This window comes from Thamnophis elegans, chromosome 3 (assembly GCF_009769535.1).
Source record: "Thamnophis elegans isolate rThaEle1 chromosome 3, rThaEle1.pri, whole genome shotgun sequence".
Lineage (NCBI taxonomy): Eukaryota > Metazoa > Chordata > Lepidosauria > Squamata > Colubridae > Thamnophis > Thamnophis elegans.
In genome coordinates, this window is record NC_045543.1 from 138664879 (window position 1) to 138685793 (window position 20915).

Sequence of the window (20915 nt, forward strand, 5' to 3'; positions counted from 1 at the left end):
TGACCTCATAAATAGAGACCAATTCCCATGTATTTGAGTTTTGAACACTGTTCTGACCTAAGCTTTCCAAAAGCACGGAGCCGACTCCTCGTCCCGATAAAACCCCTTTTATTTAGTTTAAAGTGAATTCCTCTCCAGCAAAGTCCCCGCCAACAGTCTTTCATGATATTTCACAACTACAGACCTTTATCAGGTTGGAGAGCTGCCAGGCCGATATCTTCCAAACGCCACTCTGTAGCAGACAATCCTTGGCAAGAAGTCAGGAACAGATCTTCACCCTAATGAATTGAACTAATTGTCTCCTGCAAACTCCCCTCCCCTTTCGCTCCTCTTTATTCCCTATGGGAGGGGCCATTCACCGTCCACCTGTGGCTTTTCTCCCAAGTCAGCCCTTGTTCTTTAGCTGTTCCCTTCTTGCAGCTGTGCACATGTGCACACTGGAAACAGGCTCCAGCTGTTCTTCTGCCCCACTGCTCCGAAGGCAACTGATAACTGTCAGATGCCCCTGGACCAGGGGTGGGTTCCTGCCAGTTCTAACCTCTTCTATAGAAGAGGTTCCACAAATCTACAATGCCATTTAGAACCAGTTCCAGCTCCCTTACATCATCAAGATGAAGAGAGAGAGAGGAGGAATTCTGGGAGTTGAAGTCCACAAGTCTTAAAGCTGTCAAGTTTGAACACCCCTGGGGTTTTTTTTCTAAAGGGTTAGGGGTGCAAGGGTCTTGTAACTTGACAGCTTTAAAACGTGCGTGCTTCAAATGTCAGAGTTTCTGAGCCAACATTTTGGTTGCTAAGCAAAAGCATTGTTAAGTGAGTTTCACCACATTTTACAAGTTGGCCATGCCCACCCAGTCACATGGCTGGCAAGCCACTCCTACCTGGTCACATGGCTGGCAAACCACTCCCACATGGTCACATGGCTGGCAAACCACTCCCACAAAGCAGGCCACACCTACAGAAGAGGTTCTAAAAATTTTTGAAATCCACCACTGCCCTGGATCCATCTCTGCCTCCAACGCAGAGCCCTCGTCGGAGCCTTCCCAGGACTGGCCCATGTTCCTTCCCAACCTCCTCACTGTCTGAACCTATAACAAACATGTGACACAGTGAAGTGCAAAAAATGGTCACAAGCCACTTTTTTTCAGTGCCATTTTAACTTTTAACGGTCACGAAACAGATGGTTATAAGTCTAGGACTACCTGTATTTGGGGTTCATTGAAAATAGCCTTTGGGGATAACAGCTTAATATTTACTATCTTTCTCTGCCACAGCATGTCTTTAAATTGGAACAAGATGAATACATGAGAGAGCAAATTCCCTGGACACTCATCGATTTTTATGACAATCAGCCCTGCATAGACCTTATAGAAGCTAAGCTGGGTATCCTGGACTTGCTGGATGAAGAATGTAAGGTAAAAAAACAAATTTCCCCTGATCTGCTTGTCATAAGGTGATATCTTCAAGAACTCTTGTGCTATCGTATTATTTTGTCTTTAAAACTAAGATATGTTAAGTATATTGATATGGAAGTATAAATACCATCAGCACAGAATGGAGTTTGCTCAGAAGCTGAAATACACCAAGTGAATGAGAGGAAGAGAGGGAAGCAGAAGAGAGAAGAAAGATAGGAAGAGAGGGATAGGAGAGAGGGCAGTGGGGGGGGGAGTTGAGGAGAATAAGGAGGAGTGGAAAGAGGAGAGAGGAGAAGGAGAAAGGAAGGGGAAGTAGAGTAGAAAAGGATGATGGAGGGAAGAAAGGAGGTAAGGAGGGGGAGGAGAGAGGCAGAAGAAAGTGGTGTATGGAGAGCAGAAGAGCTAATATCTTCTTTAGTTTTTTTTCCCCCGGGAGTTGATGGCAAGATGAACTGATGTAATTATTAATTAATATAATATGATATTGGCTATGTAATAGTATACATGTAATTATATGTTATGAAAATGGAAAATAAAAAAAAATAGTCTTATAAAAAAAAGAACTCTTGTGCTATCATCTCACGAGCTTTTTGATGAAAACAAGTCAGCAGGTGGGGGAACAGGTGGACTATTTCCGAAGAATCTGAGTCAGTTCAAAGTCAGTTGATTGATGGGATCCAGGTTTTGCTAATTTCAAGTAAACCCACTGATATTAGTAGAACTTAATTCTTGCTAAATGTGACTCCGGCTTCAAAAAATTTAGCAAGGGGTTCTCTGCCCGGTTTCTGGCTGGGCATGGCCATAGTGGCTATGGCCTAGTCAGTTTCCTACACCCCGGCAGGGGGGTGTTTTTGCCCTCCCCGGGCTCTAGAGGCTTTTCTTGAGCCTCCAGGAGGGCGAAAACGGCTTCCCCTGGCTCCAGAGGCCCTCTAGAGGCCGGAAACGGGCCCGTTTCCAGCCTTCCCGAACTTCCGGTAGGCCCATTTTTCACCCTCCCTAAGCCTCCGTGTGCGCCCTGCACTTATCTGCATCCAAAATGGGCTGCGTTGGGACTTCTAGGAGGGGTGGGCGGGGCCAGCCAGGAGTGGGATTTGGAGGTTCTCCGAACTGCACAGAATCTTAGCTAGAGGTTCTCCCGAACCTCTGCAAATCCCCATCAGCCCACCCCTGGCAGCCATGTTACTTCTCTGAACAAGGGAGCACGTGTTTTGATAAGAGATGCCCAGAACATGGAAAATAGAATGATAGAGTTGGAAGGGACAGAGATCTTCTAGTCTGACCCCCTGCTCGAGCCGAAGACCCTGTACCATTTCAGACAAAGAGGTGTCTCTAGTCTCTTTTTAAAAACCTCTAGTGATGGGCGCACCCACAACTTTTGGAGGCATGCTGTTCCATTGGTTTATTGCTCTCATCATTAGAAAATTTCTCCTTAGTTCTAGGTTGCTTCTGCCCTTGGTTAGTTTCCATCCATTGTTTCCTGCCTTGCCTTCTGGTGCTTTGGAAAATAGTTAGACCCCCGTCAAATATTGCAAGACTGCTATCATGCCTCCCACTTGTTCTTATTCAGAAGCCAGAGTGTTTTTTTATTGAAGGTTAGCTCTACAGCATCTCCTTCCTGGAAATTTATGAAGGTCCGTGAACCGTTTGTTCTCTCTGTTTTTCCCCCATCTGGAGAAAAACCTGTGAAGGAAAAAAAAAAGAATGGTTGAACAATGTCTTTTGATCAGAAGCATTCTGCAGCCTCCACTGGAAACACCAGTGGGCCAGTAAACACTCCTCTCCATTCAGTTGCCCAGACTCTACACCACAAGGGATTATGGGGTCATTAAAAAATGATGCTGGTGGTCATGTAGCAACAGAAGTTCTGGTTCCAATGGTGATTGTAGCTTGAGGATTACCGTATGCGTGTAATTTTGCCCTTGAGTAAATGTCACGTAAGCTAATACTATCCCAATAAGTAAACATCAGAGCCACTCCAGATAGAGGAAGTTGTTTCAGGTAGTTGCAATTGTTGTGTAGTGAAATGCTAGCCTTCCTTGAGAAAAATACATTCAGAATTAGATGTTGTTGTTGTTTTTAACTGTATGTCCCATGCATTTCGGAATAATTGTCTTTTAAAACAGTTCCCTAAAGGGACGGACGAGAACTGGGCTCAGAAACTCTATGATCGCCACGGGAACAGTCAACATTTCCAGAAGCCTCGCATGTCAAACATGGCATTCATTATTGTGCATTTTGCAGATAAGGTAATGGGAACAAAGAAATTTAAGAGGGTTCGATGCAGGAGCAGCCTTTCTCCTTAACTGAGTTAACATCTCCCTTTGGTCTGGGGGGGTTCTTTGTGTTGGTTGCCTGTACTGACTAGCAATAGCACTTAAACTTGTATGTATGTATGTACGTGTGTATGTGTGTGTGTGTGTGTGTGTGTGTGTGTGTGTATAAAACGTTGCCAAGACAATCTCAATCTTACATGGGAAAAGACCCGAATGCAACAAGACCAGCATACCTACACCCGTGAAAATCTACGAAAACAAATATACGAAAACATATATTCGCTTTAAGCCAAAAACACCAGCCTGAAGATGGCGAGTGAGACCTTGCCGAAACATTGCGAAGACAATCTCAATCTTTATTGTGTCACAACCCCTGGTATGCCCAAGTATGCCCTGGTATGCCCAAAAGGGAGCATACTGCTTCCCTTTTCTGTCTATCGGTTCACTCTGGGAGCCATCCAGGCAGAAAGCCATTTTTTTTATGTTGTCATTGTACAAAATAAATACAATGAAATTTCTTTTAGCCCACTGGTGCAATCCATGACAACCAATACAAACAACATAAGTAGTATAAAGAATAAAATGCAAGTAATTAGGGGAAGAAAAAGAAAAAAAAAGAAAAGAAAAACTAGTCATACGTTTCCGCGTGTGCGTGGAGTGATTGTGGTTGGGTTTAAGAGTCTCACAGCCCAAGGATAGAAACTATTTTTAAACCTATTTGTTCGGCTGGCTATACTTTGATGGCTTCTGCCCGATGGTAGAAGTACGAAGAGACACTGACCAGGGAGTGAATCATCTCTGAGTATCTCCCTTACTCTGCTAAAGCAGCGAGATCTGGCGATGTCATCCAGTGGTGTCAGAGGGCAACCAATGGTTTCTTGTGTTGAATTGATCACTCTCTGTAGTGCCTTCCTGTCCGCAGCAGTTAAAGCAGCATACCATACTGCCCCATAGTGCTTTATAGAGCCGAGGTGGCGCAGTGGTTAGGGTGCAGTACAGCAAGCCACTTCAGCTGACTGTGATCTGCAGTTCAGCGGTTCAAATCTCACCGGCTCAAGGTCGACTCAGCCTTCCATCCTTCCGAGGTGGGTGAAATGAGGACCCAGACTGTGGGGGCAAGTTGCTGACTCAATTTGCTAAAAAATCTGTAAACCGCTTAGAGAGGGCTGAAAGCCCTATGAAGCGGTATATAAGTCTAATAAATAAATAAATAAATAAATAAATAAATAAATAAATAAATAAATAAATAAATAAATAAATAAATAAAACAAAACACTATCTGGGTGATTTACAATGTAAAAGCATTATTTACATATTGGCCCCAACAATTTGGGTCCTTATTTTACTGACCTCGGAAGAATAGAAGCCTCAGTCAACCTTGAGCTGGTCAAGATCGAACTCCAGGCTGTGGGCAGAGTTTGCCTGCAATACTGCCTTCTAACCACTATGCTGCCAAGGCTCCTGGCAGCTGCTATTTATTTCCATTCACCTTTGAAATCGAAAGGCAGGAAAAAAATTCAGGGTACTTTTCAAATGAATTGAAAACTGGAATTTAGAGTGAGATTGAAAAAGAGTTTTAGACACCCCCCTCCTTCTTTGCATTTAATTGCATACGAGTGAGAGTCATGGTGACACAGTGTTGGATTTGAAAGAGAAAAAAAAACTGGTACATAAGCACTTTGAGTTATTCAATCGGGCACATTTATGTTGCTAATAGCAATCGCCAAACCTACAATTCAGCTCCATTTCTCAGAAATAGGGTATCATTCACAGCAGTCAGGAGGAAAAAGTTGATCTCCAGCTAAGAAGGCTTGGTCTGAATTCCCCAGTCTAACCTGAAGCTGCCTTAGTACTTTTAAGCAGCCATAATTTCTCACTTCTCCTGACTCTCTTGTGAATCTTGAAGATTGTAGCCAGAGATGGGTTCCTACCAGTTTGGACTGGTTCGGCCAAGCAAGTAGTAACTTGGCGGCCTGGGTCACTGGAACCGGCAGCGACCCAACCTGCCACGCCCCTGAACTGGTTCTCCTACAGTGGCACCATCTTGTTTTCCGGTTATGCGCATGCACCGAACAATTTTTGTTGCAAAAATGTATTCCCCCCTCCCATTTTTTATGGTTTTGCACATGCCTTTTTATTTGCCAATGCGCCTGGTTTGCGAACGAGCGAAGTGCAAAATTTTTGCGCGCACCGAACTGGCAGTAATGCCGGCAGCAACCGACCCCTGATTGTAGCTACTAGTTTTCTAAGAGTTTCTAGTGAGGTTTCTAGGCAGGAACTCTTACGTGGTGTTCTCTCTTACAAAGGAAGTGAAGTCATCCTCAGTCATAACATCAACCATTTGGTGCAGATGGCCAGAGATTTCCCACCCCCACCCCCCCAGTGCAAAAAAATGTTTCTATCCATCCTCCAGGCATATTAACATTGTTCCGCTTAAAAGCCATTTTTATTAATTTTATTAATGAACCATGGTGCCGCAGTTGTTAGAGTGCAGTACTGCAGGCTACTTCCAGAGGTAAGCTGCTGTTGGTTAGGACCGTCTCCCCCCCCCCCCCCCGCTATCCCATCACTATGTCTCACTCTCTAGATCACTCACCCCGCTCTCGACCGTGGCTGCTCGAAAAGAATGAAATCTCTGTGTTTTCGAAGCCGTGCACACGCTCACATTTTCTGTTCACTAGGCAAACTGGTTGTTAACTTATGTGAAGCCCACCTCTGGCTACTTCTGCCTGTATATAAGTCTTAAGTGCTATTGCTATTAATAAGCAATTTTGATAATTGCTGAACACAATGAATAGGCTAAACTAGTCTTTTGTGCCTCTGAGCATGCACACAATTCAGTTTGAATTGAATGTAGAAATTGAGATCCAGATATTTTAGCATTCTGCGAAATATTCTGGATTTAGGCTTCCCCGTTTTAAAAAAAGAGCATTTTGAAAAGAAAAATATAGGGACATATTGCCCATCTTATTTAAGTGTATCTTAATTTGTTTGATAGGATTTGTACTCACAATTTTAATTTTTCTTCTCCTTTTCTCCTCCTACCCAAACTCTGGTTCTGTAATCTTTTCTAGGTGGAATATTATTGCGAGGGCTTTTTGGAAAAAAACAGAGATACAGTCCACGAAGAACAGATCAATATTCTGAAGGCCAGCAAGGTAACGTTACCTGTGGGAAAAATAGATTGGATTGTTGTATTCTGGCATTATATGTTATTTATGGCTGAAGTTCCTTCTCCTTTCATTTTTGATGGCTCAGTTCAGGTTAATTTGTACAGAAGAACATCTTGGTTGGTAGTGTGAAGTCCAGATTAGCGGTCAGTATTAAGTTCTAGTTTGTAGCAAGTTTACCCATTGCTAGAAGTGGGATCACAGGGCAGAGAAGAAGGTGTGTCTTAGGAAAACCACTGGAGGTTACTTAATCTTCTGGATCTCCTTACAATCTTGAGGGGACACAGTTGAGACCTTGTCAGTTTTTGTATGCAGGATGCTTTCTCTTTGACTCAATATTTGATACCGTTTCATCAATCTAACTCTTATGATATGTACAAGTATTATGTGTATGTATGTATGTATGTATGTATGTATGTATGTGTATGTGTGTGTGTATGTATGTATGTGTGTGTATGTATGTATGTATGTATGTATGTATGTATATATAAGGAGATCTTGTGGCTTAGAGGTTAATATAACTGTCTAATATTTAAAATAATATGTAAAAACAGCCCCAGGTTTGAATCCCAGTGTATGGCTAGCTGATGAGAGCTAAATAGCTTGAAATAGATCTATACTAGTCTCCCTTCATTTATCAGCAAAAATGCAACACAAATATATGTGTGTGTGTGTGTGTGTATATATATATATGTATACACACACACATGCATATACATCAGGGGTGGGTTCCTGCCAGTCTATAGAAGAGGTTCCACAAATCTACAGTGCCATTTAGAAGCGGTTCCAGCTCCCTCCCCCTGCCCGTCCGCACATCATCAACATGAAGAGCGAGAGGAGGAATTCTGGGAGTTGAAGTCCACAAGTCTTAAAGCTGTCAAGTTTGAACACCTCTGGGGTTTTTTCCTAAAGGGTTAGGGGTGCAAGGTTCTTGTACCTTGACAGCTTTAAGACTTGCGTGCTTCAAATGCCAGAGTTTCTGAACCAACATTTTGGTTGCTAAGCAAGAGCATTGTTAAGTGAATTTCACCACATTTTTACAAGTTGGCCACGCCCACCTAGTCACGTGGCCGGCAAGCCACTCCCACCTGGTCACATGGCTGGCAAGCCACTCCCACAAAGCAGGCCACACCTGCAGAAGAGGTTCTAAAAAATTTTGAAACCCACCACTGATATACATATACATACACAATTATACACGTCAATATATACAAGTAGTCCTCAACTTACAACTGGTTGCTTAGTGACCAGAGTTGTTAAAAGAATCACTGCAGTTAAGTGAATTATGCAAACATTATGTGAATCTGGATTCCCCAATTGACTTTACTTTTTGGAAGCCAGCTGAGAAGGTTGCAAATGCTGATCACATGACCCTGGGACCGTTCAACTGTCATAAGTACATGCCAGTTGCCAAGCACCCGAATCTGAGTCACGTGAATTCACAGTTTGTGAATATTGGTCATAAGTCATTTTTTTCAGTGCCATTGTGACTTTAAACAAATGATTATAAATTAAGGACTACCCACGTACCTTTGTGGTGTGCATTCAAATATGCTAGATAGAGAATTGCAGAAGCTAGCAATTCCTTCTGCATTAAGACTGAATGCCAGAATGAGCCAGAGGCTGCTTCCCTGCTGAAAATAGATTTTTTAAGAAGGTTAGTCCAATTTATTTTTATTGGATATTCTCTAGGGGAGTGTGTTTGCTTCTCTCTGTTTTGACAGGACTTTTTTTTTTCAAAAAAAAACTGTCCTGGGGTTTGCTTTTACCACGAGACATCCGATAAAAATTCCTGTAAGAAGGATGGGAAAATTAGCTTCTGAAGGGGAGGTGGCTGCGTTCATAAGCGGCTTCTTTCAAAGGGTTTATAGGGGACAGACCAGACTGCCTGGAGGAGATAACACCGTTTCAATGGCAGGCTAATTTTAGGCTATTGTTAAAAGGAATCAAGTAAACCAGGAAAAGAGAGCAAAGAGAAAGAACGGGCTATAAAAAGAGGCAGACAAAGAACGCAAACGGGCGTTTGGTATCTTGAGCAAGGTGGTCTTTGGGTTACACAAAAGTACTGTATTTTCCAGAGGGTAAGATGCACCGGAGTATAAGATGCACCAAGATTTCGAAGAGGCAAATTTTTAAAAAAGATTTTTTGCACTCTGCAGACCTTCCAAAAATCGCCCGTTTTTTGCAAAAATGGCCCCGTTTTTTGTCAAAAAAAAGGGCATGCATAGCCTTTACAAAATTGAGCAACAAATGGTCCATTTTTCACTAATTTCTGCCCTCCCCAGCCTCCAGGAGCACTCTGGAAGCCTCCTAAAGGCTACGCGTGGCCATTTTGGTGAAGGGGTGGGGTTTTGGGTGGCCAAAAAGGCTGTATTCAGTGTATAAGATGCACTCAGATTTTCAGCCTCTTTTTTGAGGGAAAAAGGTGCATTTTATACTCTGAAAAATACGGTATTTTGAGTTGCACAAAAGTATTTTGTGTATTTTGGGTTACACAAAAGTACTTTGTGTATTTTCGGTTACACAAAAATATTTTGCAGACTGACTGAGTGTAGGGGAGGCTTCCCTCCTGACTAGATTTTTTCATTTTTTTAAAAAAATTGTGGACGATAAGAACTAGTTGAATCCTAAAGGCCATCAAAGGTTGAGCGTGAGAAAGCGAAATGGGTTGGAAACGGTTCATACTCGGATGGGATTATAAAATGAAAGTCAGAATATTCATGCCACCCGGGAGCCATCTTGTCATGCAAGACGTACAGACGAGACCACTGGAGGAATTCTCTTCTCCTCGGGAATAAATTTTTACAGAGCCACTTGCCATTCTCCCCAGGAACTAGTGCCTAAAGTGTTCAACGATTTCTCTGCCTGGCACTACTTAAGATTACGAACGCTGATTAGTCACAAGAGAGATATTTTAGCTGTGTGCTGGATTGGAAAATCAGGGTTTGAGGCTTGTCTGCCGTAACCTTATTTGTGGGCTTTTTAAAATCGGACGTAGAGTTCCTGGGATGTTGGGTTAGATGGAAACTTTTTGGAGTGATCTAAATAAATGCTCTGAGAACTGAGCCCTCAAACTGTTGGGCGCTTAATCCTCATTTGCATCAGCACCTTGAATCTTGAGTAAGACTTCTCCTGGTTCTGTAGCGATTCTCAGTCATCCAGGTCATAGTTGTCCCAATGGTGCTTTTTCAGGAGGCAGCTGGACTGACTTCCTTTTTTGATTTGAAGACATTTCACTTCTCATCCAAGAAGCTTCTTCAGCTCAGACAGGATCCCATCCCTCCATTCCCACTCTGCTGTCAGAGCTAAAGAAGCTTCTTGGATGATGTTGTGGCCCGCCAGTGGCCAGTGGAACTGGTGGCAGACTCAGACAGTGAAGAGGTTGGGGGGTGGGGACATGGGCCAGTCCTGGACTCTGGGGAAGGCTCTGATGAGGGCTCTGCGTCGGAGGCAGAGAAGGAGCCAGGGCCATATGACAATTATCAGCTGGCTTTGGAGTCGGACATCAGTGAGGCAGAAGAACAGCTGGAGCCTGTTCCCAGTGTGTGCATGCGCAGAGTTGCCAGGAGAAGGGAACAAGCCACAGGTGGATGGTGAATGGCCCCTCCCATAGGGAATAAAGAGGAGCGAAAGGGGAGGGGAGTTTGCAGGAGGCAATTAGTTCAATTCATCAAAGTGAAGATCTGTTCCTGACTTCTTGCCAAGCATTGTCTGCTACAGAGTGGCATTTGGAAGATATCGGCCTGGCAACTCTCCAAACCTGATAAAGGTCTGTAGTTGTGAAATCTCCTGAAAGACTGTTGGCCGGGACTTTGCTGTAGAGGAATTCCCTTTAAACTAAATAAAAGCAGTTTTATTGTGACGAAGTGTCAACTTCGTGCTTTTAGAAAGCCTAGGACAGAACAGATGAGAAGCGAAACATCTTCAAAAGAAAAAAACAAGGAAGTCCAGTTGCCTCCTGAAAAAGCATCTTTGGGACTTCCGCTGTTTGCTGCATGCATCATTCCAGTAATAGAGGTAGTCCTCAACTTACAACCACTTGCTTAGTGACTGTGCGAAGTTACAGTGGTGGAGGAAAAAAGTGACTTACAATCAGTCCTTGCACTTCTCACTGAGGTATTGTCCCGGGGTCATGTTATTCCCAAATAGTACCTTTACAAAGGACTTCCGACAAGCAAAGTTGATGGGGGAAGCCGGATCCATTTAACGACCATGGTGATTCACTTAACAACCACAGTGATTCACTTAAGGATCACAGCAAAAACGTCCTAAAAGTGGGCACAACTGATTCAATGACCACGTTGCTTAATGATGGAATTTCTGCTCCCCATTGTGGTTGTAAGATTACCTATAGATCAGTTACTATGAACCTCTCCTGTGTACCCCTATATCTAAAATACGGATTCTGAAGAAAAAAAATGCATGGAATTTTTATCTTCGTAATCCATAAATTATGGGGATATCAGCTAGAGGATTTCTCTCAGGAGTTAAGTGACAGTTTTCCTGAAGGTGTTAAAACAATGAAATCTTGCTGGAGGCAGGAGATTTAGACTAAGGGGTTTCCTTGGCAGCCAATATTAAAATAAAATTTGCAAGCACGAAGCAGATAAGGACAGCTGTGTGTCAAGTCAGAAAACCACTCTGTGCAAACAGATTGTTTCCTCAAGAGGCTTTTGACAAACATGCAAACAGAATTGAGCCCATCAATCTCAGGACGCACCAGATGACAAATTGCGGTCTTGTCTTAATGAAAGCAGTTGTGGGAATGTGCTACTTCTTGTTATTCCAGCAAACATTGTGGACTGAACTTCTAAAATGGGGCAGACCTGTTAGAGGTTGAAGCACCTTTTTGGTTGCAAGTGAAAAATCTTGGAAGCAGAAATGTGACCTGAACGAAAATTCATGAAACATGTTACATAGGTTTTTTTAAAAAGGGGGAACTGTTATAGGAATAGGCAAAGCCTCATATCAAAGCTACTCTATCCTGCCAGGGGGAGAATCCAACAACATGTGCTCTGTGCATAGGGGTGGTTGAAGAAAATCAGAAGGAAGCAGCCTCAGATTCGGGGAAAGGTCAGAGAGATTCAGTAACAAAGAAGGAACTTTGAGAATGTACTAATAAACACTGCACCAGGGATGTTCAATCTTTTAAGACTTGTGGACTTCAACTCCCAGAATTCCCTAGCCAACCATGCTAGCTGTAGAATTCTGAGAGTTGAAGTCCACAAGATCTTAAAGTTTACAAACGTGGAAGGCTGCATTCAGTCACAAAAAAGCATGCTGACACCATAGAAAGTGTTCAGAGAAGTCCGAAAGGATGATAAGCCACCTGAAGGCTAAATAATGTGATGAACAATTGAAGGAGCTAAATGTTTAGCCTATTAAAAGAGAAGAATTGGTGAGGAGGCATGATAGAGGAGGCAAGTATTGGAAGCTGTCTTCCAATACTTGAAGGCATGGGTGAAATTCAGCAGGTTCTGACAGGTTCTGGAGAACCGGAAGTGGAAGTTTTGAGTAGTTTGGAGAACCGACAAATACCATCTCTGGCTAGCCCCAGAATGGGGTGGGAACGGAGATTTTGCAGTATCCTTTCCCTGGAGTGGGAAGAGAATGGAGATTTTGCAGTATCCTTTCCCTGGAGTGGGGAGACTGGAGATTTTGCAGTATACTTTCCTGGAGTGGGGAGGGAACAGAGATTTTGCAGTATCCTTCCCTTGCCACACTCACCAAGCCACGCCCACAGAACCCATAGTAAAAAAAAATTGAATTTCACTACTGTCACAGAGAAGAGGGGACTGACTTATTCTCCAAAGCACCAGGAGGCAGGACAATGAGTGGAAGTTTATTGAAGAGATCCACCCTAGAAGCAAGGAGAAATTTTCTGACAGTGAGAACAATTCATCAGTAAAATAGCTTGCCTCCTGGAGTTGGGAGTCTTCCATCACTGGAGGTTTTCCAAAATAGACAATCATTTGACCAGGATGATATAAGGTGTCCTATCTTGAGCAGCGGGTTGGACCACAAGATCTTCAAGGTCCTTTCCAGCCCTATGATTCCATTTTCTATGACTTGCCCATCCTTACCTACTGAGTATATGGGAGCAGCATTGAAAAGAGGGCTGTATCTGTGAGTTTCTTGATAGATGTAGAGACCACCATCAGAATGCTGTTAGACGGGCATAGTCCTACTCCAGCAAACTGATTTTCAAGTTCCAACCTTCCCCCCAGACCTACTGTGAAGGTTAGTTACGGAGTCCCAAGGGAGTGAGTGGCATACAAATCTTATTAAAGTTGAAAGTTGAAGTTGTGTCCAATCCATTGCGACCCCATGGACAACGTTCCTCCAGGCCTTCCTGTCCTCTACCTTCCCCCAGAGTCCATTGAAGCTCGTGCCTACTACTTCAGTGACTCCATCAGCCACCTCCTTCTCTGTCGGCCCCTTCTTCTTTTGCCCTCAATCTTTCCCAGCCTTAGGCTCTTCCCCAGTGAGTCCTTCCTTCTCATTAGGTGGCCAAAGTCTTTGAGTTTCAACTTCAGGACCTGTCCTTCCAAAGAGCAGTCAGGGTTGATCTCCTCTAGGACTTACCAGTTTGATCCCCTTGCAGTCCAAGGGACTTGTAGGAGTCTTCTCCAGCACCAGATTTTAATCAAGGGATTAAAAATGATAAAAACAACAGTAGCAAGCAATGCAATGAGGCTTTGTTGCAGTGGTGGGATTCAACCAGGTCGCAACACTTAGGGAGAACCGGTTGTTAACTTTCTGAGCAGTTTGGTGAACTGATTGTTGGAAGAAATCAACAGGGCAGAGAACCAGTTGTCAAACTATTTGAATCCCACCACTACTTTGTTTAGTTTTGGAATATACAACAGCGGTTTGGTTTCATTGACACCGAGACCGCTGATATTTGGTGTGGATTTCACCATCCATTGAGGAGAGCATGTTTCTTTGCTGAGAAAATTATGCTTTGTTGCTTGACAGCTGAAGAAAGGTAACAGCTTTTTATTTCTTCTTCCTAGTACCCAGTGATTGTGGAGTTGTTCCATGACGAAAAAGACCCTGCTCCAGCTGCTCCTCCTGGAAAGAAAACTTCTTCCAAAATCAATATCCGCTCGGCTCGTCCAACTGTAAAAGCAGCCAATAAAGAACACAAGAAAACAGTGGGGCACCAGGTACAAAACTGCCTTTTTTAAAGCCAGCTTCTGTGTTTTTCTTACTTCTGGCCAGGGGTGGGCTTCAAAAATGTTAGCAAGGGGTACTCTTCCGGTTGCTGGGTGGGTGTGGCCATGGTGGGTGCGGATTTGTCGGTCTCCTGCACCACGGCGGAAGGGGCGTTTTTACCCACACTGGGCTCCAGAGGATTTTTTTTGAGCCTCCGGGAGGGCAAAAACGCCCTCCCCAAGCTCCCTAGGTGCCCGTTTCTGGCCTTCCCGAACTTCCGGTGGGCCCATTTTTCACCCTCCCTGAGCCTCCGTGCACGCCCTGCACTTACCTGCATCCAAAACGGGTCGCGTGGGAACTCCTGGTAGGGGTGGGGGTGGGCGGGGCCAGCTAGGAGTGGGATTTGAGGGTTCTCCGGCCTCCAGCCTGCACAGGTTCTCCCGAATCCCCAGCAGCCCACGCTTGCTTCTGGCCCATCCAAGTTATAATGTTATCAGTGAATAATTGCGAGGGCTATAGAGGGAGTGGATTCAAGATTGCCCCATATGAAGAAAAAAAAACCTGTGCTAAAATCCATATATTATATCTTTCTCCCAATTACCACTTTTGGGAGAATTTCAAAGGGCACACATCCCATTATCATGCAAAATCACACAAAGGCTCATTCTAAGTTGAAGATTTTTTCAATGTTTTCCCTAGGATCCTGGGATAGAGGAAGTACATTGCTTTCCCCCCGAAATCAACCAGAACAGAGCTGGAAGGTGGTCTTCTAGTCTAACCCCCTGCTCAAACAGGAGACCCTATGCCATTTCAGATAGGTAGCTGTTGTGGCCCAGCAGAGCCATTGGAGCTGTCACCAGACTCTGACAGTGAGGGGCCCTATGAGTCGGCCCTGATGTGGAGGACCCTGGACAGGGTTCTGACTCTGAGAAGGGCACAGAGAGGCTGGTTGGCCACCAGGTGGCACCTGATCCTTGGACCAGTGGGGAGGAGACAAGGGAGAGTGATCCAGAAGCCAGCAGTGAGTTGTTCCTGGATGCACGCCATCGAAGAGCTACTAGGAACAATTATGCAATTACAGGAGGTGATTATACTCAGCTGGTGGTCATTAGCTCCTCTCCAGACTATAAAAAGCTACTGGTGCACACGGCCCTCTTTGTAGAAGTCAACGCAGGATTGAATGTCGGAGGACAGTACTGTGAGCTTGGCAGGCTGGATTGCTGCCAAGCCTTATCTCTGTTTATTGCTGCCTGAGTTTGTCTGAGTTGCTGCCACGGTCCTTATCTGTTTGTTATGCTTGGCTTTCAGCCACCGAGGTTTTGGTTTCTTGCTAATTAAAGTACATTCCAGTTAAGCTTGTCTCGGCATTCGTTACTGGATGGAGGAGTGGGTCAGAACAGGTATCTATCCAGTCTTTTCTTCAAAAACCTCCAGTGATGAAGCCCCTACAAATTCTGGAGGCAAGCTGTTCTAATGGTTACTTGTCCTCACTGTTAGAAAGTTTCTCCTTCATTCCTTAGTTGCTTAGTTTTAGTTTTCATCCATTGCTTCTTGTTCAGCCTTCTGGTCCATTGGAAAATAATTTGACCGCCTCTTCTTTGTGGAATACTGCTATCAAGTCACCCCTAGTCCTTCTTTTCTCTAGACTGGCCATACCCAACTCCTGCAACCGTTCATATGTTCTTCTCTTTATTGCAATTCCTCCTTCGCTTCCCAGCCTCAGAATCAGAATTTAGAACAATGTTTTATATTGAATGTCGAGTTTGCTACTTTAGTGAGAGTTTAGGAAGCAAAGATTTTTAGCAGGAGCCAATAAGTAGTCATGGTACCTTCCAAACAGAGCCTGCTTCCTGGCTGGAATCAGGAGATTAAAAGACACATATGTTGAAGAGCAGAAAGTCTCACTAACTGGTTCATTCAGTCGTGTATTAACCATTAAGCAGACTAAGCACATGCTTAGGGGACCAGGCCCAAAGGGGGCACCACAAAGTTGAGAAAGAAAGAAAAACCCAATGGAGATTTGTACAGTCTGTACAAAGGAGGGGCACCAAGATTTATCAGTGCTTAGGACACCAGTGAGCCTTACTCCGCCGCTGAGTTCATTCATTGGTTTGCTGGTAGTCTCTGTCTAACTCTTTCTCAACCTTAGCAAATATATGATGTGTGGACTTCAACTCCCAGAATTCCCCAGCCTGTTCCAATTGCTAGAGATTTTTAAGGAGAGACTGGATAACTATTTGACTGGAATGGTATAGGCCAGTGTTCGTTCGTTTCGTTTCGTTTATTGGTTTTGTATGCTGCCCACTCCCGAAGGACTCTGGGCGGCTTACAATAAAACAGGGGAGGGGATAAATAAGACAATACAAACAATATTAAAATACACAACAGTCACAATTGTAGCGGGGCTGGATACTTCAACAGCCCCCAGTTTGCCGGAACAGCCAGGACTTAGTAGCTTTACGGAAGGCCAGGAGGGCAGTAAGGATCCGGATCTCCACGGGGAGCTCGTTCCAGAGGGCCGGAGCAGCAACAGAGAAGGCTCTCACCCAGGGGGTCACCAGCCGACATTGGCTGGCAGATGGAACCCAGAGAAGGCCGAGCCTGTGTGATCGAATCGGTTTTTGGGAGGTAATTGGCAGGAGGCGGTCTCTCAGGTACCCAGGTCCAATGCCATGCAGGGCTTTGTAAATAACAACTAGCACCTTGAAGCGAGTCCGGAGACCGATGGGCAGCCAGTGCAGCTCGCGGAGGATAGGTGTCACGTGGGTGTATCTAGGTCAGTGATGGGCAACCTTTTTGGCGTGGTGTGTCAAAAATCGGCAAAAAATCGAGCATAACTTGCGTTGTGTGTCACTTCGACAAAAACATAATTTTGCGCAATTTATAGTTTAAACTACAAAAATATATAATTGCAATATAATTGTATTTAATAAACCAAAAACAAATTATTTAACATACCTGTTAAATATCAAGAATATTATAATCTATCGTAAAGGCCAAAAACAGTCTATGCTGCGCCCTGATTGGCTGGACTGCCTGCCAGCCGGCCTGCAAAGCCTCGCTGCCTCCCGAAGAGCTGTCTGCCGCCGCTGCCTGCCTTCTGCGAAGCCTGCCTGCCTCCCAACTAGAAGCCCGAGGAGCCCGGGAAGGCCGCCCGCCGCGGCCTCCGCCGGATGCTACCTGCGTTTCCGCCTGTTTCAAGTGCAGCCCGAGGAGCCCGGAAAGGCCGCCTTCGATGCCTCGCTCCCGACGCTGTCTGCATCTACCCGCCGCCTGCCACAATGACTCCGCAGGCTTCCGAAGTTTATGGGCCGCCTGAACTTTTCTATGGGCCTTTTCCCTGCAAGCGGACTCACTGACATTCTGCCCACCGGGCCCTGTTACAGTTAGAAGAGCCTGAGCCTCTCACTCAGCTCCTGGCTTGCAAGGCTGGGCCGCCCCACGCTCACCTGGACCTCCCGACGAGGAGAGCCCTTCCCTCACGACCGTGCGGCCTGGACTCGGACGATGACACAGAGAGCCTAGCCCAGGCCGCGCTCCACTCCCGGCCGTCCTGACCATATACGCCGTTTGTCTCTCCGTTTTATGCCGCCGCGGCCTCCGCGCTCCCCTGCCAGCTCTTTTCCGCCGCCTCTGCCAGTTCTTTCCCCCCGCCTGACCTCCGCGCTGCCCTGCCAGCTCTTTTCCGCCGCCTGACAGCCGCGAGAGCCTTCCGACGTGACCACCGTGCGCTCTAGGGGGCGAAGTTCGGCCGCCGGGACTCTCCGGGGGTTTGTTTCCTCCAGGCATACTCACCAGCACTTCCAACGAATAGGCCTGGTCCGAGGTCGTCTGCGCATGCGCAGAACTGGGGGGATGAATCGCATGAAATCCTGTGCGTGTCACCCCAAATGGCTACGCGTGTCAGCACTGACACGTGTGTCATAGGTTCGCCATCACTGATCTAGGTACACCCACAATCGCTTGCGCAGCTGCATTCTGGACTAGCTGAAGTCTTTGGACACTTTTCAAGGGCAGCCCCATGTACAGCGCATTACAGTAATCCAGTCTTGAGGTAACGAGGGCGTGAGTGACTATCTGAACTGCCTCCTGGTCCAGATAGGGTCACAATTGGTGCACCAGGGGAACCTGGGCAAAGACCCCCCCTGGTCACAGCTGACAAATGGTGATCTAGAGTCAGCTGTGGGTCCAGGAGGACTCCCAAATTGTGAACCCTCTCTGAGGGGCGTATAATAGTGTTGGCGAACCTTTTTGGCACCGAGTGCTGCAACAGGGGCTGCACTTTTGATTTCTGGCACATGCATGCATACTGGCCACCTAGTCTTCTGGTGCATAGACCAACTGGTCAGTGTGCTGGTGCGTGCCAGAAACCGATAGAGAAGCCGCCGCCTGGTGCGCATTCATGCACCAGGAAGATGACCATCCAGTTTCCGGCATGTGTATGCACACCAGCCCCCTGATCTTCTGGTTTCTGGCATGCATGCGCACATGAAGACCAACTGGCCAGTGCACATGTGTGTGCTAGAAACTGGAAGATCGTCTTCCCGGTGAGCGCATGCGCACCGGGCAGCTGTTGTTCCTGTTTCCAGCACTCCCATGCACATGAAGACCAGCTGGCCAGTGCGCCGAAACCCGGGAAAGCATTGGGCAATGGCTCACATGCCCAGAGAGATGGCTCTGTGTGCCACTACGTGATATAGGTTGGCCATTATGGTTAGAGGCTCTTCTGCTTCAGCAGGGGTTGGATTAGAAGACCTCCAGAACCCTTTCCAACTCTGTCATTCTGCATTTCCGCTCGAAATTCTTAATTTCCCCTTTGTTAAATGTACTTACTATGTATTATTAAATTCATATGCTGCCCGTCTCACTCTACAGAGTTGCTTGGCCATTTCATCCATGTTTAGCTGTAAAACGAGCCTTGTCACCTTCCTCCGCTTCCTACAGAGTTACTATTTTTGTTTCCTCTTTCAGTTTCGCAATTCGTTGCACCTGTTAATGGAGACCCTGAATGCTACCACTCCCCATTATGTTCGGTGTATCAAGCCCAATGATGAGAAGCTGCCTTTCAGGTAAGCATTGCTTTCTGGTGAGACCGGAGATTCTGCAACTCGATGAAAGGCAAAGGGCAAAGAGATTGTGAAATATGTGTCATGAAAACAATTAGTCCTTGACTTATAACAGTTTGTTTAGTGACTGTCCAGAGTTACAGCAGCACTGCAAAAACTGACTTATGACCGTTTTTCACATGTATGACCATTGCAGCCTCCCCATGGTAAAAAAAATTCAGATGCTTGGCAATCGACTCATATTTATGACGGTCGCAGTGTCCCGGGGTCATGTGATCACCGTTGGTGACTTTCTGACAAGCAAAGTCAATGGGGAAGCCAGATTCACTTAACAAACATGCTAGTAATTTAACAACTGCAACGATTCACTTAACAAGTGTGATCAGAAAGGTCCAAGAAATGTCATAAAATCAGATGAAACTCACTTAACAACTGTATCACTTAACCACAGAAATCTGGGGCTCAATTTGTGGTTGTAAGTTGCAGGCTATCTGTTCTGATTAGGTACCTTATGAACCTTTAGCTGTCTTCACACAACCCGCTTAACTGGGATAGTCATGAACCTTATGACTTTATGGAAGATGCCCAAATTAGCCAGTTTTAACTTTAGCGTACTTATACCAGTGTTAGTCAACCTGGTCCCTGCCGCCCACTAGTGGGCGTTCCAGCTTTCCTGGGGGGCGGTAGGGGTTTTGTCCAATACTGAAGCACTTTCTTTTCTTTTTTTATTTAATTGACTTTTTAAAAAAAATGTCATAGCATTATTTAAAAATTTTCATTAGGTTTTCATAAAATCACCATTACTGTGGAACCGGTGGGCGGTTAGAAAATTTTACTACTAACAGAGATACAAAAGTGGGCGGTAGGTATAAAAAGGTTGACTACCCCTGATCCACACGATTGAGACAACCGCTTATCTCACAGCGGTGAGTCCGTGAAATATTTGCTGCTTAGTATGTTATGTCAACCGTGTTATAATTATAAGCCCCCAAAAGTGCTTTAGAGTACTTTTTTTGTCAACCTTAGCAAGTTTAAGATGTGTGGGCGTCAACTCCCAGGATTCCCCAGGCGGCTGTTTGTGTTTGGTTTCGCCTTGGTTGCATAACAACTCAGTCCGCTGTGCTGACCCACATAGTTGTCGTTTATTCAGCAGATTGCAGTACCTTGGGTGGATTTGATTGTTAGCCACGTTCCGTTCTTGCTAAATTTGGGTCTGAGACCACCTGAGCTATATAGGTTCAACTCGGAAATGGGAAAAAAGTCCCTGGAAAATGGCAGTGGCAAATAAACTCAAAGGCGTTTTTAGCGCGTAACCAAATGTGGTAAAACAGTGCAAACTCAACTATTATTTTTTAGGAAATATACCGCCAAGTGCTGTATATCAGCGCTGTGTGACATCATGCTAGCCACATGACCATGAAACTGTCTTCGGACAGCGCTGGCTCATTGGCCTTGGAATGAGATGAGCACCACCCCGTAAAGTTGGCAATGACTCGCGGAGTAAAATCCACTCCTTTACAGCCAAGTGAATGGACGACTTTTATTCCAGTGTCATCTTCCACAGAGACAACAAATATAAAGCAATTGTCCATGAAAGCATATTGTGCTATGCTTCGTGAAGTATCATATCTACCTTGTTGCATTATATTCATGGTGGTACAAGACCAAGCCCTTAACCTGGAAAAAGTTGTGTTGGGCTACAAGTTCCAGAAGGCCAGCCAATGATGAGAGTGAAGGAAGCAAGGGAGTTAGACTGACCACTGTTCCCACCCTCCTTCCTTCATGTGTTGGGAAGAACACTTGAATTGGTTAACTGTTGCTGGAAGCTCACAATAG

At 45.2% G+C, this 20915-nt stretch overlaps 1 protein-coding gene across 1 annotated transcript in view; it reads left to right on the top strand.

The window, feature by feature from the left end:
• The window catches only part of LOC116506258 (unconventional myosin-Vb-like), a 276128-nt gene that overhangs the window by 196879 nt on the left and 58334 nt on the right, over positions 1 to 20915 (top strand). The window contains 5 exon segments of the mRNA XM_032213906.1: positions 1272 to 1412; positions 3536 to 3658; positions 6760 to 6843; positions 13872 to 14024; positions 18985 to 19082. Coding sequence (XP_032069797.1) covers positions 1272 to 1412; positions 3536 to 3658; positions 6760 to 6843; positions 13872 to 14024; positions 18985 to 19082 — 599 coding nt within the window.